This window comes from Vicugna pacos, chromosome X, assembly GCF_048564905.1.
Source record: "Vicugna pacos chromosome X, VicPac4, whole genome shotgun sequence".
Lineage (NCBI taxonomy): Eukaryota > Metazoa > Chordata > Mammalia > Artiodactyla > Camelidae > Vicugna > Vicugna pacos.
The window spans coordinates 16451200-16474982 of record NC_133023.1 but is presented as its reverse complement, the minus strand read 5'-3'; the positions used below and the strand labels follow the sequence as shown (position 1 = coordinate 16474982).

General features: G+C 38.4%; 1 protein-coding gene across 1 annotated transcript in view; it reads right to left on the bottom strand.

Moving 5' to 3' along the window:
* Positions 1-23783, bottom strand: part of PHEX (phosphate regulating endopeptidase X-linked) — a 168456-nt gene that overhangs the window by 46456 nt on the left and 98217 nt on the right. Inside the window, exons 13-14 of the mRNA XM_006213000.3 lie at positions 13112-13189; positions 4814-4917 (exon numbers count right to left, since the gene is read on the bottom strand). Coding sequence (XP_006213062.1) covers positions 4814-4917; positions 13112-13189 — 182 coding nt within the window. The remainder of the gene's footprint in view (positions 1-4813; positions 4918-13111; positions 13190-23783) is intronic.

Sequence of the window (23783 nt, the reverse complement as noted above, 5' to 3'; positions counted from 1 at the left end):
ACTGACCTCCCAACAAGATTTTAAGTTCCTTATAGGCTAAGAGAATTGCCCAAGTGGTATGTGCTGGGCACAGTCACTGAATCTATTTATTGCTATGTATACATGTACTTGAATAAACAAAGAGTGTCATTCAAGGGCTTTAAATTCTTTTTACTGTGTCTTCAGGGTGTTCCTGCAGTTTGTGTTTGGGGAAGTATTCAGTAGGAAGAGGTCTCATATAAATTTCAAATCCAAAAATATATGGGGATGTATTGGACAATGCGATACATAAAAGAACCATATAAAATGATATACATCAGGCTGAAGTTTTACATATTACTTATCAACTCAAAGATAGCCTAGGGATGGAATGGAAAAATCACAGAGTATTTATTGCTTTATTTCGCATATTCTGTAAAGTATATCCATCCTATTCCATGCAGTAGATAATGCTTTTGCAAACAAAACTTCTGGGCAGGACCATAATTTGTACATTTGATGTATTTTTACATATTTTTCAAAAGATGGAGAAAAATTCAGACATGTTTGTTCACAGCAGAATGATAGTGAGTTAATAGGGAGGCTGGCTTAAAATCATTTCTGTCAAAGAAAGAGGATCCTGAGGGAAAGAAATTACTTTTGACTCAAGCTGAGCAGTGAAGTAAATACTCTATTTTTAAGCAAGCTGATGAAGTGACAATTCTGAGAACTAACCCCTAAATATGTAACTTCAGGGATGACCACCCAATTAATTTCATTCTTGATGACATTTCCCATCATGTTAGAAACGTCTTAATGCACATTAGTGCAGCTAAAATGGATTCCATGAGAATGAAAGATAAAGGGTGTTTATCTCCTATACCCACAAAGAAGCAAAATGTTATTTCAGGGCTTTGTGGAAATATAATCATGATGTGCCGTTCAAAGTAAACCAGTGTAGTGGAGCTACTCCAGGATCATCCTCACTCGATTAACTCATGAATTTTCAGACTTGAAAGATGTCAATTAAAGTTGATGTATATCATGAAGCTAAAATTCCCAACAATGTCTTAAAAGGGCCAGCCCAAAATTTCTTCTAAAACAAATGACTATCATATCACTTTATCTTGCAAAGAGGACCTTCAATTTCTTAATGCTGCTTTTCCTGAAATAGACACAGTCTGAGGAATTAGTAGCATTGCACTGATTTTCATTCCTAGAGAACTTTTCCAGAAACATTATCCAATTTCATGTCCTTGTGAAAGAAGTATTTGTGTTCACTGACAGAAGAAAGCAACACAAATCACACAGTTTGCTTAAGCCCATAAAGTCAGCCAGCACTTTTCCAAGGCACAAATATTAGAAATAGTCAAGGCCATTAGACTTGTACAGCCCACGAGTATGTTAGGATGATAAAAATGACACATTCAGGAGTTTCTCAATTAGCAACCCAGGCCTTGCTACAAGCCCAAACGAGTAATGACAGGTTGAAGTTAAAGAATATCAACTTAGAAGCATCTCCAATATGGAAGGGTCCCTGAGAAGACCCTGAAAATTCACAAAAATACTGGTGAGAACGTTGAATGTTTTACAAGTTGCTACAACAGAGTTTGAACTTATCTGATGTGGACCTGAAAGGGCAGGAGGATTTATGTACTACATGCAGGTGCTCACTGAGATACTGAAAACCACCTGAAGTCGTGTGATTTGAGAAGCTGGTTTCAGAACCCTAAATCCAAAATTTCTATTGAATAATTCTAGTTGAGAGTGAAACAGGAGAGATGGACTGAGAGATACTGTGGTAAAAGGAGAAAGTCAAGGACAGTGGAGCAGATGGGTTTATACCAGCTCTCTGTCATTTCCAAACAAGTTCTACAGTCTTCTGCTTTCTTCCTTTGTATTTTTGAGTGGAGTCAGGGATAGGTAAGAGGAGTGGTTCAGCTTTAGGCCTACTCCTTAGAGTCAAACACTTTTAACTAACTTTGGAGGTGCATACTGTAAGACAGTTTGAAGGGGAGAGGGCAGGATGGCTGGATGGGAGCCACGGCTCAAAGAGAGGCGGTCATCATAGCTTAAGCCAACGGAGGGTACAGGGGCTAGAGTTTTTCCAGAGGCCAGAACAGAGCAGGGAGTTGGAAGACAGAGTAACAAGAGACCCAGGGACCATAAAAAGAGGCAGCTAAAGATCTGGAGACCAGAATATCAGCCAAGGTCAAAATGTGGACCGTAAAAAAAAAAAAAAAAAGCAGGCCGTGGAAGTCAGGCTTCCAGCTATGACACTATGAAAAGGTCAACAAATCCTTTCCACAAAAACCAAGTATAAAAATGGACAAAACTGTCAACAAAAAACCACTTTAAGGCTCTGGGAACTGATCAAAGGCAAACAACAAATTGAAAAATGTTAATTTTGAAAAACTGCAATAACCTACGAGTAAGTGAAACAGGAGTCTGTGGCCTTCTTGCCCGGGACTGTTCCCATCCCTCCCAGCTCAGTAAGTGAGAACTTATTTTGTTAGGATAGGGCTGACTAGAGAATCTGCCATTTTGCTGCCACAGGGGTGGACTCAGTTAGGTGTGGGGTGAAAACCTGCAACCCTGCCAACTAAAAGTGATACACTTGGTAGAAAACAAATGAGGAAAACCCACAGCTTTCCTAGCCTGAAGTTACAGTTATCACTGAGGAGAGTGACAGACCAGCCAGAAATTTAAAAGAGAGCTCCTAGAGCTAAGAGAGTCACAGATGAGTGAGATAAGTTCTCCATACACCTCTGGCTGACTAGGAAACTAGGTACGTGCGCAGGGAGACCCAAGAGAGCCCAGTGGCAAGTAAACTCCAAGGGTGACTGAAAAGTCCTTGTGACTTTGAATGCACTCCCAAGCCCCATGCAGATCAACGGGCAGAGGGCAAAAACCCTACAGGTCTGAAACGTTTGAGCACAAGCTCTGCCACGACCCCTGGCTGAGGACCCAGCTATGTAGACACAGGGACAATCTCTATGAAGGGAGGCTAAAAAATAAGAATTTAAAAAATAAGCAGAGACATCCATGGCCACATAGTGTAGGGGAGACAGATTCCACAGTGTAAGTCCAGGAAAGTTACTTTTTAAAAAGCCTCAGAAAAATAAATCAGAATCCACAGCTGCTGTATTATCTAAAATGCCATTTTCAACAATGACAAAAAATGATGTTAGAAGAAAAAAATGTAAAAAAAAAAAAAGCAACTGATAAAAACTGAGTGAGTGACTGGATTTTTCAGACAAAGACTTGAAAGCAGCTATTATAAATTAGTTTAATAAAATAAACTATATTCAAACAATTAATGGAAAATATGATGACAATGACAACAAATAAAGAATTATAACAGAGAAACAGAAACTGTAAGAAAAATAAATGAAACTTCTAAAGTTGAAAAATACAGTAAAGGTGAGGGTGGGTATAGCTCAGTGGTAGAGTGCATGCTTAGCATGAACGAGGTCCCAGGTTCAATTCCCAGTATCCCCATTGAAAACATAAAAATAAACATTTTTAAAAAGAAAAAGAAAAATACAATAAATCAAAATGAAAAATGTGTTAGACAGGTCAACAGTAAATCTGAGAATGCAGAAGAAAGAATCAGTGAATTTGAACACAGATCAATAGAAATTATGCACTCTGGAGAACAAAGAGAAAAAAACATGGAAAATTGGACCATAGCAGAACAGAAAGTAATCTAAATCTGAGCTGAAGAATTTCTCAGTTGTAAGCCTCTTACTCATTTGTAAATGGGGCTAATAAATAGTACCTACACCTCACAGAATTGATGAGGATAAAATGAATTAAAAAATGTAAGACACTTCCTGGCACACTGTAAATATGTAATAAATTTTAGTTGCCATCATCATCATCATCATTATCATACATGTTTTGCTATGGAAGAAAATCATGGCTGGCCCTAACCCCAAAAGTTCCTAAGGAAACTTCTCTAACCTGTAGAAAAAGTTACTACCAGCATGTGGGAAGAAGGCAATACATCATAACTGCTATTGAAGGAAAATAACAAAGCTATCAATTCTCTGACACTCATTACCTCAACAAACATCCTCTAATTACTTCATAATCGAAGGCATATCTTAGAGATTGTGGGTTCAGTTCCAGACCACCATAATAATGTCAATACCACAATAATGTGAGTCATAGGAATTTTTTTGGCTTCCTAGCACATATAAAAGTTACATTTACAGTATACTGTAATCTATTAAGTTTGCAATAGCATTATGTCTAAAAAACAATGTATATACCTTAATCGAAAAATATTTTATCGCTAAAAGATGCTAACCATCATCTACAACACAGGGTTGCCACAAACCTTCATTTTCTAAAAAACACATTATCTGCGAAGTGCATTAAAGCTGAGTGCAATAAAATGAGATGCGCCTGTATGCAATTACTTCTACACTTGTAATCATACTTTATTTTTTAAATATTTGCTTTTTTTAAAAAAATCTATCAGTTTCTGCCTGAGTGTGAAATTCTAAAGAAATTTGTTTCCTATATCTATATAGATGTAAATAACAAGATCTAGAAATGATTTGAACATTTGCATCTTAATAAGCCTTGTTTTGCTATGTGTTGATGCTAGGAGTGAGGGAGCCACAACTGGATTGAACAACTGATTCATTTAGTATCAAAAATAAGAGTTGCCAAAACATAACAGATTTTGCCAAGCCAAGATAACTGGCAAGCCAGCTACTCTGACTTGAGGGGAATTGCAAAGTTTTATCTAAAGAGACTCTACTTCCCACCAAAATATTTATCTATTTCACCTATTTCACTTTTTCATTATTTCTTTCTTGATTTCTTTTTCTTTTCTACTCACTCTGTTTTTGGAACAGGTTTTCTCAGCCAGAAGAAATCAGTCTGTGCTAAATACTTGCGGGTTTGCAGGACGTTGCCAAAGTAGTCAGATTCTGAAAACTTGATCTGAATAAAACAAACCACAACCATCATTGTTCTAAGTGCAGATAAGAGATGGCTCTGAAAAAAGACTTAAGCACCCAAACAAGTGACCAGTGGAGAAGCTAGCACTCCTCACATCATCTCTCAGCCGTCACCCATTAACACAGTATTCACAAAGCCATGAAATTTAATCTCAGTGATTTTCTTTTAAAACAAAAAGCTCAAAAATCAATATGGTCATTTCTGGATCACAGTAAAAACAAAAAACCAAAAGAAGCTCCAGCAATTTGCAATATGCTTTATTTGCTTTGTACTTGAAAAAAAACCTACTTTAACCTTTTATAAAACATATTACCTTAAGTTTGAAATTAATTTGCCCACATGAGTCCTTGATCTTTTCTAAAAATGTATATTTTATTTGTCACATAGGTCCTTCTAATAACATTCAGCTTGGTTAGCTGAAACCTCGTTTAGTTTATAGATGATGATTTAGTCTAATGTTGAAATCCAATTTACTATAATCAGCATTTGTTCACGAAGGAAAAAATGAAAGTGATTCAGACTTATCTTCTACCCTAAGCACAATGGAGTCACTAGAATAATTTAATTATTAGTAGAAACTATCTGTTAACACTCAAAAAATGCTCTGGTCATTAAAATTAATGAAATTACAGAGGCAAATCAGATTATAGCTTGCATGGAAAAACAGGAAGTTGATGGCTCATGACAATGTTGTCTATTAAAATAGGGAAAAAGACAACTGATCCTTGAGTTTGCCTTTTTTTTTTTTGGAGGGAGAATGGCAGACAGTTTTAACTGTATATGCACTCTGTGTACAAAACTAGCAGTACTTAACCTAAATATTGTAAATAATATCTGTGTAACAGTAAAAGCAATGGTTTGCAGTCATCCCTAATGCTTTGGTTTTAAAATATATTACTGTGGCAAATGAAATAAGAAAAATACATATTTGAATAAGCAAATAATGAAGAGTAATCAAATTCTTATTATCTATCATATTTTTATGAATTTAAGCCATGATCCTCTTTTAAAAGCAAAAATTACAATGTGGCAAATGAGTGTATATGAAACCCACAGGCATCACATTATAGATATGAATGAATACATACAACATAACGATTACAGACTGGACGGTGGACTACGTGTTGGCCAATGTCTGGCTCAGACTGATCTCTTCCCTAACATATCACAGGTACTCACTTTGTCTGCAGAGTAACTTTTGTTAATCATTCATCTTAGCAATCTCTGGCCTGGGGGCAAGCCAAAATATAAAGAAAGGAGTAAAATAAAGGCACAGGGAGAAAGGCAGGAATAAAAGTATCAATTCCGGACATCCTTGGTATTCTACTTAGCCAACAAGTTACAAAGATATGATTTATTGTTCCTCCCTCAGTCCTCTTGGGGCAGGGGGGATGGCTGATAAATAAATCGTGGTATAGTCACATAATGGAAAACCATACAGAAGTCTAAACAAATAGTCTGTATGTGTGAACATGAAATAATCTCAAAACCAAAGCTGAGTAAATACGGCAAGTTGTATGTATGAGAGAATGTAAAGTTCTGTAACATGTAAAACAATACTACATGTTGTTTATGGATACATAGCTCTGTAGCAGAAGCATAAAGAAATGCATAGGAATGAGAAACACTGAATTCAATAGAGTGTTCGTACCTAGGGAAGGACATAGGCAGGGAGGAAGGATGTTAGGTCAAGGAGGATTACACAAAGAATTTCCAATCTATCTGTTTATTCATCAAAAATGTATGTGTGCATGTACACAGCTAAGATGACAATATGTTTAATATTTGTTAAAGGCAGAGGTGTTCAAAATATGATTTTATATACTCTTCCAGTGTTTCAGATGGTTCATAATAAAAAGAAATACAGTCAATTGTATTTTGATAGATGTTTATACTCAGCCTCAGAAGAAACAGAGTAAGCTCCTTGCTTAAGAGGCAATCGTAACTAGCAATCCTAAGGCATTCCCAGATCACATAGTTTAAAGAGGTGTCCACTGTTCAACCCTTTTTAGCTTTTGTTCCCAAGACAGCTCTGCCAGAACCTTCAGAATGTGACTGTAACTGAAAGAAAATTCAGATACGTTCTTGGGTTCAGAGCACTTTCCAGGAAACTCTCCCAAAGGAATTTCCTTCAAAAATACTAACTTTTTTTTGGTAATATCAATGGGGTCAAGCTGTTACTTTTAGAAGAGATTGCTAATGGTGATACTCTCCTGTTTCATTTGAAAAAAAAAGAAGAAGAATCTTGATATTCAGGTTGTTCTACAGGCACTAAATGGAAAACCATTCAAAAATTTCAAAGAAGAAGAGTTTCAATTTAAATAAATTTGGTTCCACCACAGCCACGGAAATAATCATGGGCAGTAAAACTCAGGGGCAAGTAATTTGACAACAGATTATCTATGCTTAGAAGGATAAGTTTTTAATTGTTTTAATTATTAAACTGAGAATATTTTCTATTTCTTAGCCTGGTAGAGTTGATGTAGTCCATTTATTTAATGGAAATCACAGGGACCAATTTTGACTTTCTCCTGTAAGACAGGAAGGGCCTGCCGCTGTTATTCTCGCATGACAGATGGGAAACAGAGACAGAGAGATTATGGAACATTGCAAAGTCGTAAAGTCCAAATCATTAGGCTGCTACTTCAGTGTTATTTTCATTCGTCCTAATAAAAAAAAAGTGACAATTCAACAAAAAGAGTACAAGGAAGGAGGAGGAGAAGGTAAGAATTATGGGTGGGAAGAGCTGCAGTGATTAAATAAGTCAGAGTACAGTTTACTTAGTATCAGACAGCTGTTAAAATCCTAATGATGGCTGTGGAAGACAAGGCAAAACAATGCATCACCTGTAGAGGTCAGTATGCAAAATTATACATAAGCATCAATTATAGCTTCCCCAAAATGGAAAATAATACACTAAAACAGAAGTATGTATTACTATGTTCAAGTACAAACATTAAGGGTGCTTTTTCATTCCTTTTCTCTACTGCCCAAATTTTCCACCATGCAATAATACTTTGATAATTTCAAAATTTTCAACAGGGCCTTGAGTGAGAAAAAATGATGAAATGCAGTAATCACCGGGAAAGTTTTACTTGTTGTAGAGACAACAAGAATGAATGCACATGAATATTTTAGAACCACTTGTAATCTTCAAAAAAAAAAAAAGTTTAAGCTCTGAAAAGGACAATAATTGGCCCAAAAGTCTCTTGTCCTTTCAGTTACTGCTGAAAATCTAGGTCAAGTTGATAATGACTTTCAATCATTTCCATTGCCTGACTTTTCAATTGAGTGACTTTCGGGGAATTAATTGGGGCTCTCATATCATTTCCTAAGAACAGCTGTCCAGATCATAAAATTTAGGGAATCGTTCTCTTCTTGGAAATCCTATCCTGGATGCCAAGCACCAAATGCCACAGGCTAAATGGAAGAATAAAGCTATTATCCTCCCCATGGTGAGGAACACCATTATAATAAGGGCATAAGAAGGAAATGTGTTCAGCTCCTCTGTAGGATCAGTAAATACAAGTTGATAAGAATCTACATAAGCCATTAGGAAGTACAGATCTAGAACCCTTTTTAAGCTGAATCCACTTAAAGATACTCAGCTATATATCCAAATATCTCTAAGAAAGATTTTATGTTAGGCACCCAGAGAATTCTCTGAATACTTAATGGAATCTGGATTTTAGATTCGTGTTTTGCTTTACTTAAATAATGAAGTAATATGCAACACTGCCATGTTTAGGTGGCTATGCCTGTAAGTAGTACGTATGTATACATATATGCATGCCTACATACAGGAGTGATGTTCAAAATGTTTACCAACCTACATAGACAGTACACCATGGAAGATACACCTCACATAAGGAGACACAGAAAGGTCACTCTGAGGGAGCACCAGCTAGCACACCAAACTCAGGAACCAGATGAAACCAGGTGCCCTGTTGCCAGCACCAGGAGTAAGGGGAGATCTTGGTCTGCTCTGGCCAGTGGAACACTCGAGATGGAGGCCGGTGTGATAGGTAGGGAAGACTGGCTAGAAGGTTGGTGGGCACCAGTGCACCTCCCTCCAGTGCCCACTCTTGTCTCTCCAGGGCTGTGGTGGCCAGAGATCACTAGAGAGCTGGGGGCAAAATTTCATTTTGGTAAAAAAAAAAAACCCACAGAATTATTTCAATATTTTAACAACCTATTTTTCTGGAGCATTCCACCTAAATATCACCTTACTCTTGCACAGTGGCAGCAGTACTCCCTGTCAATTTATACACACACAAAACATACACACAGAAACACCCAAGTGTTCCACTGGCCAGAGCAGATCAAGACCCACCCCTGAGAATATTACATGGCTTCACATATTACCTATGTATCTCTATATGCATATTTATGTCTATATGTGTATGTGTATATCACTCACCAGAAACACTGATCATCCCTAAAAAATTATCCATGTCTAATTCTCCTAAGTAAATGGAGGCCAGCTGTGATTCTGATTTCAGCTTCTACTGCAATTCTCCATTGGCCTTCACAAGAATGAGTGCCTAATGGTGTTGATTATTTACTGTTGTCTCTCAGACACATGGCCACCCTTATACTCTGCTCTATAATGCTGGGGCTGAGAATCTGAAAACCATGTTTCTTGGGCTCCATTGCCAGTTGGCTTCCTGTCAATAGGAGGCTCTGGGGGAAATCAGCAGGTGGCAGGAGGGTAAAGGATGCTGTGGTTGTCCCCTTTCATTTGCTCTCTCTCCTCTTTCTTCTGACAATGGCTCTGGAAGAATCTTCAGTCCCAGCTCTCCTCCAGAGTGGCAGTTCCTCCTCTGCTTTTCTAAGCAATGGTACCATGACCTCCTCCCTTCTGAGTCCCTATACACAGGAGTGGTAACTGCTTCCTAAAAAATTGATTAATCTCTGGTTTACCTCACCTTCATGATTTTCACCTTCCAATCTATTTCCTGTATTAAATCTCCTCTCCTTGAAACACCTAGTGTGGTCTGGCTTTCCTGGCTGATACAGAAATCTTCCCACAATTGGTATCAAATTACTTGAGTCAATTTCCATCAAGATTCAGTAAAGGTACACTTTATACAGTTTATTTGAAAGTGATGTCTATCTTTTTAGGCTAACTAGTAGGCTTTCCTGTGTGCTACCCAGGGGTCCACACAAAAGGCATTTCCTTTTTCCTTGTTCTTTCCAAAGACTATAGAAAGACTGCTGTTCAGAAACACTTCGCTGGGTATCGCAGTTTACCTTATCCTCAGAAGAGAAAAAAAATTTCTAATTCTTTACATTTGCCTCTAAATTCTTTTCCATCTGCCCTTACCTACACATGAGCCCAATTTCAGTTTTCAGTCTTTCTCCTTGATCTTCTTCCAGCTCATTTCCCAACCTCTATCCTCTTTCTTTCTGCATCTGTGCCTGATGAATCACATCTTCACTTGCATCAAATAACATAAGCTGTTTTTCATTTGTAGCAGCCTCTCATGCTCAGAGCTTGTATTACCAGAAATTTCTCATAGGCCCTACAGTAGTCCTTATCTACATGTTTCCCAAAACTGAAAACACAGTCCCATTGTGTATCAGCTATACTTCAGTCCTTCTGCTATTAACGTCAGTGACACTATTACTATCTAGCACATCAAGCATCCTTTATCTATTCTCAGGTTGGGTTTTATTAGTTTTCTCTATCAGTTTCTGAATAGAAATGTATCTTTCTTTCAAGTATTTGGATTTTTTTCACTGTCTGTTTTTTAAACTGTTAGAAACTCTTAGGGGTAATTGTGTCTGCTTTGGCAGTGAGTCAGATGGAAGCCATTTCTTCACAAAAGTGCTTAAAAAGCTTGTTATCTAACAGCTTCAAGTTCAGGCCCTGGAGAAACTAGGAAATATACCCAACACTGCATTCTGTTGGGCACCTGCTTTCTTTTCACAAAATACACTACAGTCATTGAATTCCTAAATTTCAGGTATTCACTTTTTTTTAAATTTTTTTATTGAAGTATAGTTGATATATAATATTGCATTAGTTTCTGGTCTACAGCATAGTGACTCAGTTATACAGATACATATTCTATTTCATTATAGGTTACTACAAGATACTGAAAATAGTTTCCTGTGTTATACAGTAGAACCTTGTTGTTTATCTTTTTTACATATAGTAGTTTGTATCTGTTAATCCCAAACTCCTAATTTTTCCCACCCTCCTCTTTGATAACCATGAGTTTGTTTTCTATGTCTGTGAATCTTTTTGTTTTAGAAATAAGTTCATTTGTATCATTTTTTTTAGATTCCACATATAAGCAATATCATAGGATATTTCTCTCTTTCTGTCTGACTTATTTCACTTAGTATGATAATCTCTATGCCTATCAATGTTGCTGCTGCAGATGGCATGATTTCATTCTTTTTTATGGCTCAGTAGTACTCCATTGTGTGTATATATATACCCCCATCTTCTTTATCCAATCATCTGTTGATGGATATTTAGGTTGCTTCCATGTCTTGGCTACTGTAAATAGTGCTGCTATGAACACTGGGGTGCATGTACAAAGATCTGGCTTTCAGATGACAAACTCTAATTCAAAAAGATACATGCATCCCAATGTTCACAGCAGAGCTATTAAAAACAGCCAAGACATGGAAGAAACCTAAATGTCCATCAACAGATGATTGGATATACAATGGAATACTGCTCAGCCATAAAAATGAAATAATGCCATTTGCAGCAACATGGATGGACCTAGAAATTATCATACTAAGTGAAGTGAGCCAGAAAGAGAAAGAAAAATACCATGATATCACTTATATGTGGAATCTAAAAAAAAAGTGACACAAATGAACTTATTTACAAACAGAAACAGACTCAAAGACATAGAAAACAAACTTACGGTTACCAGAGGGGAAAGCAGGTGGAGAGGGATAAATTGGGAGTTCGAGATTTACAGATACTAACTACTATATATAAAATAAACAAGGTCCTACTGTATAGCACAGGGAACTACATTCAATATCTTGTAACAATCTATATTGAAAAAGAATATGAAAAGGAATATATATAACTGAAACACTATCCTGTACATCAAAAACTCAGACAACATTGTAAATCAACTATACTTCAATTTAAAAAAAAGATAATGTGCATGAATATGGCAAGTGTGTCAGTATTTTTAATTATCATAGCAGTAGTTAGATTTTTCAGTATGGAAACAATGTATACTAAGTTGGGCTGCATGAGCACTGGAATTCTGTGAAGCGTAATTATTTTCCTCCATGGCAACTGGATCGATGCTTTGGAAGGCCATATCTTGGAGCCCAATGGAGAAAGTGTCTAATTAAAGTTTTCAGTCACTTTTGAATAATCTTGTAAAATTCCGATGTGCATCTACAAAGCTAGGATTGCTTTCAGATATGCAACTTGTTAAACCACAATTTCAGGAAAGAACTACACCTCAGAACCATAGTTATTTAATAAATTCCAAAAAAACTACTTTTTCAAGAAAATCTAGTGAATGATAAAAACAGAGGTTTTTGTAAGGAAAAATAGTTCTTTATCAGAACTATTTGTAGGAAAGAAAATAACAGTGGGTGATTAGAAAGACCTGTAATGAACATATCTACTGGAAAATATATGCCCCAAAATATTGGAATAAAAAAGTACTATTCCTCCATCAGTAACTCACTGCAAATATACAGACCAACTCACAATAAATTATCATCATATGTATATGCATTTAATTTGCCAAAACACTCATAAAGTTTAATGCAGGTAACTTCCGACAGGCAGATTTATTACTGGTCATTTAACATGAACGAAGCACATAAAGATGGTTTAACAACAAACATCATTCAGTCAACATTAGATCATGCTCACTAATTGTAAAATACTCAGTTTGCTTAATTCTTTCCTTTATGATCAAATTAGACCAAATCCAAGTCCATTTGCTTTATAGCACCCACTCAGCTATACATTCTTTCTGACACTTCCTTTGTTTTGAATCTGCTCTAAACCTTGTGATTTGCCTGGCATAACGAGGCTCATACCTAGCCAAGGAATGAATCAAAAGTTGGTGCTTTTTGGCACCACCAGATTTAATTGCTGGACTTGAGTTAGGTGAAAGGCATGAGGCCAGTAAAACTTGCCAGAAAAAAACAATAGAGTAAATTTAGCACTTACTGCCTTGAGGTCTTCATTAATATGAGTATCATTCATTATAAACTCAGGATAACCAACTTTTGCCAAAACAGCTCTTGCCTACAAGGAGGAAAAAGAAAAATGAAGTCAGAGTTTCGGCACTTAAATCATTAATAATCACAGGATGTAGAAATGCAACCTTCATCTGAAAACTCAGTTTACTGAATATCTACTATATGGAGCCCAGTGCGAAGGAAAAAAAAAATCTAAGTTAGTCCCTGCCCCCAGTATACTAAAAATATAGTGAATGTAGCAAATAACCATATAATACAAGATAAAATTTCATTTTTAGACAATATTGTTTATAAGTAGACAATTTTTTATTTATAGGCAACAGTGTTATCAAAGTTGAGAGCAGAGACTACTTCCTCTTGGGGAAAAAAGCTTATTGGAGAAGCTGACCAAACTGAGTCTTTGAGAAGGGTAGGGATTTCAAAATGCAGAGCTAGGAAGAAGGACATTCCCAGGAGAGCAAACGGCAGGGGCAAAGACAAGGAGATGGAAACAAAGAGCACAGCAGAGAAAAGGTGAGTAGCTTCCTGTAGCTGGATTAGAAAGCACGAGGGGTGGAGAACGGAAAACCAGCTTGGGCCAGATCACAGGGATTCCTGAACACCATGCTGTGAGTCTGTATTTTATTTTACAGACCAGAGAAAACAAAATATTTTTAGCAAGAGTAACATAAGATGAGTCATCTTCAGCAAGATTTACTGTACAACTCAATGAATGATGGCCAGGATGCCAGAAAAACTGGAGGTAAGGGGTCCAGACTAATTTAAGATGCGTCATTACCATCCTTGTGATAGACATACTAGTTATTCCCCATTTCACAGTATATAGGGAATGGATGAAGGAAAAATCACCTTAGGCACATACATGGAGCCTCCACAGGAGGGACTGGCAAACTCCCACCACTGGGCCAAATCCGGTCTCTGCCCCCTCCCCCCTCCATCTGTTTCTATAAAGTTTCACTGGCTCTCAGCCATGCCCACTTATTTACATGGAATCCATGGCTGCTTCTGCGCTACAACAGCAGAACTGAGGAGTTGGGACAGAAACCCTAAGGCCCACGAAGCTTAAATATTTACTCTCTGGCCCTTTACAGAAAGGGTCTGCCGACCCTTGCTCTTGAGAAATGTTACAGTTTCAGGTGAAAATTTGTCTCTCTCCTCTCCGCAGATGCTGGGTTTCACAAAAACAAAAGAATAGCCTACTCAAAGGGTACAGGGCGGAGCTCTGCCCAGGTCCCCTGGGATCCCTGTTATCCCTCCCCAGCACCCCTGTTCTTTTTCTTTTCTAATGGCCAGCACCTGAGACTCTGAAGGCCTCCCCAGGGCTATAAGGATACCTTGCTGGCACTCCAAACAGTTACTTCCTGCGAGTCTATCCACCTTGGGCCCCCTCCCCACTGCCAACCCAGCATCCCTCAGCCAATGACTGACTGTAGCAGGAATATGAAAGTCCAGCTCCTTTGCTTCAATTCAGGACAAACTATGAGGTATAATTTGCACTCCAGACTTCCCCATGGGATCAGGCTAACTGAGACTTCCCCTGAAATGGCACCCTGGCCTGTCTCTCACCCTTCCCTCTCTGGCTTCCTCTATTCCTTTGCTAGCTTCTCTTGGGAGCACTTGCTGAATAAATCACAAATCACTTGCACATGAATACTCATCTCTAACTTTGCCTCCAGAAGACCAAACATAAGACACCAGGCAACCTCAAACACATTGCTTTCATTCTACCAAAGCAAAACCAGTGACCTTCGCACACTGCTCTTAATAATGGGTTTTTTCCCCCTTTAGTCCCTTTCAACTTTCCTCACTCAAGAAACAAATAGAATAAGATGGTATGCTTTCCTTATCTTCCTTGAGATAATTCAAATATTAAATATCAGCAGAAAGTTGAAACTCAAGACTCAGAGAGGATTTTACAAGTGCCGTAGGACACAGTCATAATGGGTTTTGCTGTTCCACAGACTCAAATATAGAACAGATCAACTTCTGCCTTCCAACCCTGTGGATTACACTGAAAGCCTGATGTGACCCAGATAGCAGGTAACTAGAGGTTACAACTCTCCCCCAACAGCAAACAATACACCATGTGTCTATATGTTACCTTGTTCTGAGACTGTTCTATTACTTCCCTCATAGTATTTAATTCCTCACTATACTTCCTCAGCTCAACACAAGTCATACACATAACTATAACAAGTAAAGAGCTCCAGATAGTTTTAAAAAATGAAGAAATATGTAAGCTGAGTCATCCATAACTATTTTCCAAACACTGTTCTTTCCAGGGCATGGTGGTAAATTATGCATTGTTTTTCAAACCTCACGCTCTGGGACCCCCACTGCACTGTGGAGCTTCACAGAATATATTACCTTCTGCACTATAGATGCAGGTCATTGAATCCTGTTTTATTATTGATTTAGCAACAACATGACTTGAAGAGAGCCAGAACAGAGGTACAAAGAATCTCTACTCATCTCCTAAAAACACAAAGACAGAATAAGGTAATAATGCTAGTAGCAACATTGCCAACATCTGAAAAGAATGCCCTTCTTCCCCAAAAGTGTGCTGTGTACATACGTACACATGCCTGTGTTCCAACTCAAGTGTTCCTTCTGCCAGACAGTCTGTTGTCACTTCACATCTCCCCACTCACCTCATTCTACATTCTTCCCTGAGAAGCTTCCGAACTACATCTCCCAAAACCCCACAGGACATGGCTCCAGGCTAGATTCTGCCCAGGAGAAGCGCCGCCAGGAGACTGGAAAGGTGGAAGAGGAGGAGACACCATGGACTCACTCGCTGTTGGAAGCTGTGGGCAGGCACCGGGGCGTCTGCCGAGCAGAGTGCTTTGGCAGCAGCTTCTCAGGTTCTCCTGAGAAGACCCCTTTCATGTGGGAGCATTAGAGATCACTGGCAGGCTCTGCCCTCCACTCCCCAGCCCTCCTAATGATGCACAAGCCTCCACATCCCCACGTTAAACATTCATCTGCTTGACACACTGAGAAGGGTGACCATTTTCCCAAATGAACTCTGATATACCCTTTAAAGCAAATAACGATCACACCACTTTTTAATTTTTTTCAGAATGGAAGAAATGAAGCACCAATAGTACGATGGCTTATGAAGGGCAGGCCTGAAATCAATTACTCCTTGGGTTACATAACAAGAAGGCAAGGCACGTCCCACTGCAAATACTGAGAGAACAGTGGAATAAATGGATAAAAGACTGCATGTTATCTCCTGAAATATTTCCTAGGCTGCTTGTAGGTGATCAAAACCTCCAGAGTTTTCCATAACTAGTGTATGCATTTCTATCCCTTATTCACAAAGACCTCTAGAAAGGGCTGCACATGACAATTGGACATCCCTCCTCAACAGAGGAAGCTCAAATGATCTCAACTACTCGCGAGACCCTGAGCAAAATACTTAACCCCTCTGAAGTAAATACTGCCTATTATCTACCCAATATCCACCCTCCTTTCCCTCCCTTACTCTCAGACCCCAATCCTGCTCAGGATGACAACGGACCCAACAAAAAATAGCTGCATCCCCCAGCTTCCTTTACAGTTCGAGTTAGCTATGGGATGAGATTTCGGACAATGACATGTAACTCAGAGTCCTTAATGCACTCTCAGGAATCCATTTTAAAAGACGAAGACTCAGCGGGCACATGCTCTCTGCCTTCAGTCCAGGGTTTCTCAGCCTTAGTACTACTGACATTTTGGCCCAGATAATAATTGTTGTGGGAGCTGTCCTGTAGACCATAGGATGTTTAGCAGCATCTTTGGCTTCTACACACTAAATGTCAGTAGCAATACCTCCCAGCAAGTCGTGACAACCAAAAATGTCTTCAGACATTGCCAAATGTCTCCTAGGGGCAAAATTGACCACTGGGTAGGAACACTGCTTTAGCCTTTCCTCTTTCTTCCTTCCTGCAATGCTGATGCAATGCCAGAGGTAGGGAAGTCATCCTGCAACCACAGGCAACTAACAGGAAGAAGCAATCTACATGCTAAAGATGGTGGAATGAAGAGTCAGTGACATCTGGAGCCCACCGTATCAGGCATGAACTGCCTTCCCTCCCACTCCGTGACATGAGGAAAATAAACCCCTATTTGTTTGAGGCCTTATATGTCATGTTTTCCACTAGCTGCAGCAGAATGTGATCCTAACATGCTCTTCTTTTCATCAGAAGTAGCTTGAGAAAAAAAACAAACAAACAGTACCTACACTTCACTGGGTTGTCTGCAAGGATTCAGGATGACACTGCACACAAAGCACTTTTGTATGCCTTGGTCCAGAGTACATGATGAATAAATGTTGGCCATAGATTACCCAGAGAAAGTAGGAACATGACTTCTTCTAAGGATCTAGAATAACACTGTTGTGTACCAGTTTGGAGGGTTTTTCAGGGGAGCCGAGGCCAGGTTATATCCTTAACCAAATACTTGAACTCTCTTGGGGAATAATGTCACTCTCTTTAGCCACAGGTGCAGTTTCAGGGGGCCACACCGTGTGGTGAGGGAGAAAGGTGTTGAAGCAACCCTGTGATCAATGAAGAGACAGATATACCCATGAGATTCCTGAAGCATGGTGGAAGATTTCACGAGTGAAGCCAGACTCTAAGCATGAGCCAGGAGAATTCAGGTTCTTCATGTCTCCCTAAAAGTCTGAGGATTCTTTTGAGGGCCACTACTTGCACACCTCAGAAAATAAACACAAGAAACACTACAAAAGCTAATTCTAGAAAAGATCAAAGAAAAGGTTTCCTTCAGCACTCACCATCTTGGATTCTGTGTTTCCCTCCTTTCTCTTTCCTATATCCATTCCTCCCAACACCTAGCAGGCCTTGTGCGTTCACACCACTTGCTCTCTGATCATACTCAAACTGGCCTTTCCTTGGTAATACACTGTGCTCCCTCCCTCTTCCCTCCTCACCCCATTAAAACTGTTATTCCCTCAAAGCAGCTAACTCATTATCTGTCACTGGGACCTCAAACTAATTTATAATGAAATGTGAGTGACTAATAGCAATCTAATGTATTAACCTGGAGAGATATCTATATTTAAAAGAGTAGTTCATTAACCAAAGGAATAAATCACATTATAAAGGAGGTTTCTTTAGCTGAGACAACCTTCTTTCTGATACTACTCAAATCAAGCTAATGATCTATTCCACTTAATCATCATTGTGTTCCCCACATGGAACACCCATGGTAAACCCATTCTGATCAATGTCAACAATACTAACAGAAAATATAAAAGGTTATAGTCTAACATACGACCAAGAACATCATTCAGTTCTGCTCCCATCAAGGCACACATCCATATAAACCAATCTTACCAGAAGAGAAAAAAATGGGGGAGAAAAGAGATTTTGTGAGAACCTAGCGAACTTTTTGGAAAATGGAGCAACGTTTAAAATCCATTAGAACTGATTCTTGATGGCAACTAAAAAAAAAAAAATACACACACACACACATATATATCTGTCTTCTGCTGTTGGATGGAATGCTCTATATACATCTATTAGGTCCATTTGGTCTAAAGTATGGTTCAAGTCCAGTGTTTCCTCATTGATCTTCTGTCTAGATGATCTCTTTGTTGAAAGCATTGCAGTCCCTACAATTATTGTATTGTTGCCAGTTTTCCCCCTCAAACTATATTTTTAATATAAGTTATTTCAGTTAATGAATACTTATTGAGAATGCCCTCTAGGCTCAGAACTCCCCTCAGTGCAAAAGGAATATAAAAATATATAAGACAATCCATAGCTTCATTGTATCTGTACTGAAAAACTGAGGAAAAACATTCTATGACAACTTGCCATGATCGCTACTACAAAGTATCAGTGATACCTTAATTATCTGAACCTCTCTGTTCCTCAGTTTCCTCATCTGTAAAACGTGAATAAAATTGCTTCTAATACTAATTTAGTGAAATAGAGAGTTGAAAAAAGTATTTGGATAACAAAGGAATTGGGAAAAGATAATTCGGATTACCTAGATCAGGGGTTAATAAACTTTTTCTGTAAAGGGCCAGATGGTAAATATTTCCAGCTTTGCAGGCCATATGGTCTCTGTCAAAAGTATTCAACTCTGCCTTGTACCTGGGAAAGCAGCCGTGGACAACGCATAAATGAATGGCTGTGTGCCAATAAAACTTTATTTATAGACACTACTGAAATTTGAATCTCCTGTCATTTTTATGTAACATGATATATTGTTCTCTTTTTTTTTTTGACTTTTTAAAACCATTTAAAAATGTAAAATTCATTCTTACCTTTGTGGACTGTACAAAAACAGGTGGCATGCTGAATATGGCCCAAAAGCCATAGTTTGCTGGGCTGAGGCAGATAATTCAATGAGGGTAGATTGTTCATTGAGTTGCCTCAATTAATAGCACAAGGCCTAGTACACAGTAAGTGCTCAACAATGCTTGTCAAATTGACCCACCCTGAATGGGATGGGGTGTGTGCGTGTGTGTGCATGGCTTAGCTATTAAGTTTTTTGTTTTTGTTTTGCTCTTTGCTATTACTAACGTGTATATGTATACACAACAAATCTTAGTTGCTTGGGAGTTTATTCCTTGCCTTAAAGTCTTAGGGCTAGAACTTAAAAAATCACAATTAATTTCTGTAGAGACAACAGACAGTTCATAAGGCAAAGATTATTACCAAGAGAGAGAAAGAGAGAGAGAAAGTGAGAGAGAAAGAGAGAAAAGCTATCACAAATGAAATCAGAAAAACAAAGAACACTGAAAACACAACAGGATTTAAACTCCCAAGTCACCCCTTCTTCCCAGAATTTTCCACAAGGTATACTACAACCTGATAGTGCTGGTGGGAAGAACAGAACCAACTATAGTTCTGCTTGATTTGGCTATGAGCACTTAAACAATGTATAATTTTTACACAGATGACCAAACTGATATAAAGTTTGGTTAGGTTGACTGCTTTACTCCGGAATTTCCAAAGCCACTTAGTATTAAGCTGATCAGCAGAAATCGAGACAGAAAGCTCAGTTGTTTTAATCCCCACTGACTTGGCCATTTAGGAGAGTCAGGTAAATTCGCTAATGTTTTGCATTTATTACATCAAAGGGATCGCTTTAATCACTTAATTAAACTGCTTTGTGTTTCCTCTACATAGGTAAGTCACTTAGCATATTTTTTTCTTTTTTACCAGTTTAACATAAAAAAATAGAACAACTGATGATCAACTGCTCTTTTACAAGAAATTTACAGCACAACTTTCTTACACTTGCAATGGCTTTGAAAGCTTCAGTCAGGCTTAACCACGCCAAGGTCTCATTTTCTCTGATGAGTTCTACAATAACTATTAAACATCAATCAAAATCCTGAGGTTTAAGCACCTGAAAGTTCAGGAGACTGTGCATGAATTACACTATCCTTCAAAACAATAGCAATTTCCATAATGCCAAATAAATGACTGACTAGTATAGATGCCTTGGCTGAAGATATTACCCTAAGCAGAGCTAATGGTATTGATGAAAATTAGCCTGGGGAACAGGCTTTAATATCTTTGGGGGCTTTCTGGATTCCACAAATAATAACAACACAGTTATCTGACAAATCACATTTTATCTGCTTGATAAGGATGGCAGTGATTTATTATGCGTCTTCAAAAACTTCAATTCTGCAAATTGCTTTTGGGTGTGGTTTGTAGGCTCATGCATCATGCTTGGGTGGAAAAAAGATAAGTGCCCCCATGAATCAGAGGGCTTTATAAGTGCAAGTCACAGTTCTGATTTTTCAAGAGCTGGAAGACAGGAATGCTCAGATTTCAGGTCTTCCATCCTTAACCCTGCGTGAATAATGTCCCAGTATAGCAGACGATCCCCATTTCTCTCCCACACGGAGATATGAACAACATTCTAAAAAGGTACGTTCCGAATTACAAAGAAGCTCCATCCATCCATCCTCTCTCCTGAAAACACCTACTCCACGTATCTTGAAGGTGGGCAGTTTTTCCAGTCTGAAAAAGGAAACTCCTCCAGCACAGGTAAATCATAATTTAGCCATACCAGCACTAATTATTTCCCTGGTATCTTTGTGATAAGCCTCCCATTTGGGTGAACGCTCCACTCAGCAAAGTTATAAAAAAAAAAAAGGCAACATATGGGTCTTCTTTGTAGATAGATGGAGCAGGGAGTAGCAGACTTAAGAACCCAAAACCATCCTATGATTAATCCATAAAACAACACATCTCTCTGAGGGTTACGGGCAGTATTATCTTAAAAATAATGGCAACTCTCATGTATTCCCTTTAAAGCTGAATAGGAGAGTAGCCAGATCATATAATTTTTTAAAAATCAATGTCTTTTTATTACTTTCAATTACATGTAGAAAACTGCTCACAAAATTTGCCCAAACAGAACAGCTGCTAGACCTGCTCAGATAAATCTCCTAAGCCTCAATTAACCAAATCCATTTGTCCAGACACAGTCAAGATAATAAAAGCCCAAGAGCTGGAACAATCTTGTATTATAGTTAGGCTTTGATATGGGCCAAAGTAAATGGTATTTTCCTCTGTTCCACACAAGGGCTCTATATCAGGGGTCAGCAAGCAACAGCCCAGCCCACAGGCCAAAACTAGACCATCACCTGTTTTTGTAAAAAAAAAAAAAAAAAACACTTTTTGGAACATGATAAAGGGATCCAGAATATCCCACTGCACCATGAGAATTACTTTGAGCTGAAGGCATTGGAGACTCAACAGATATACTCTGCCCTCCCCTTATCTGCCTAAAAGCAGATTTTCTAAAAGAATTCCAGTCATAAATCCCTGTTAAGGGAGGCTTCCCATACCAGGGGAACATAATGACTCCTACCACCAGAGATGAGAAGTCAGCGCCAGGATGAGAAATTGCATAAACAGACCTTACTAAAACAAATCTTACCTTCTGTTGGTTTCCCCCATATATTTCTCAGTCATTTCCCACCATGTACTGTCCCTGGAAATCCTAATTCCCTCCCCTTTTTAAGATGGTATATAAGTACTATGTATAAAATAAATAAGCTACAAGGATATATTGTACAGGGAATATAGCCAATATTTTATAATAACTATAGAGTATAGTTTTTAAAAATTGTGAACCATTGTGTTGTACACCTGATATACAATATTGTGAATCAACTATTCTTCAATAAAGAAGAAAAATGTTTTTTAAAAAAACGATAGTATATGAGGCCCAAATTCTCAGTGCTTCTTTGAGCGGCATTTTCTTTGAGCTCCCACATATCTAAGGGAATAAACTTTGTCTTTTCTCTTGCTAATCCATCTTCTGTCAGTTTCATTTGCAGACTCCCCGAACACTGAACCTCAAAGGGTAGTAGAGGAGAACTTTTTCCTCTCCAACAACCACCACGTTCATTCACCTATGTATTGTCTAGGGCCACTTCCACGCTATAGCTGCAGAGTGGAGTAGCTGCAACAGACACCACAAGGTGCCCAAAGCCTCAAATATTTACCATTTGGCTCTTTGCAGAAAAAGTCTGCCAACATCTCTTCTACCTAACAAGTTTCCAAATTTTTCAAAACTAATAGTAAAGATGGCAAGGGAAAAATAAGGGACAAAGGCTAATCTTTTGGGGCAGTTTCATCAAAATATAAATGTGATTAAACGTGTAATCATGCTTCATGTTTTGTTGAGGTAAATACCTGAATTTTAAAGCAGAATCAGCATACAAATATTAACCAGAATGGGGAATTAATACCATGGAAAAATCAATGCACCTTTGGGGGAAAAAGAAAAAAAGCACACAAATTATTAAAAATCATTTTCAAATGTCAAGATTCAAAGGGTTTAGAAATGCACATTTTACACACAGTCCCCAGGGGGGTGGGTATATATAGCTCTGTGGTAGAGTGCATGCTTGCATGCACAAGGTCCTGTGTTCAATCACTTGGAGTTCAATCAACCCCCCCATCCCGACCAAAAAAGAGGCTGCCTTTTTTAACACCTACTCCCTAACACCTAACATTTCTCAGATGAATTTAATCAGCTATTTAATCCTCCTCTAATTGTTAAATTACTTACTTAAGCAGGAGGCAAGTTGGAGATTAACTTAAATAACATATCCCTTCTCTCACCAACAGTCCAACTGAACAAGAATTGTCCTCATTCTTTCCACTGAGGTCTACCTCTGACGCAAACAATTCTTTACTAGACTAAAAAAACTTCAAACTACTTCCCTCATAACGTAGGAGAGTGATGAAACAAGATAACTTCACTGAATTATTAAATTAGGTAAATGTAAAATGTCATAGTTTTCCTAAAAGGGGGATGCTGTAGAGCCAATTCCCACACATACTACTTGTTCCTTTGACACTGGAGTCTTCTAGTACAAGACTTCTCAAAGCTCTGTCCTTGAACCAACAGCATCAGCATCACTTGAGAGCTCATTAAAAATGAAAATTCATGGACCCTCCACACACCTACTAAATCAGAATGACTGCATTGCAATTGAGGAATGTGCACTGTAATAAACCTTACCATAAGGCAGGGTTTCTCAGTCTCGGCACTACTGACATTTAGGCGGAATTCCTCTCATTTGTGAGGGGTCTGTTCTGTGCAGCTCTAGGATGCACAGCAGCATCTTTGGCCTCTACCCACTAGAT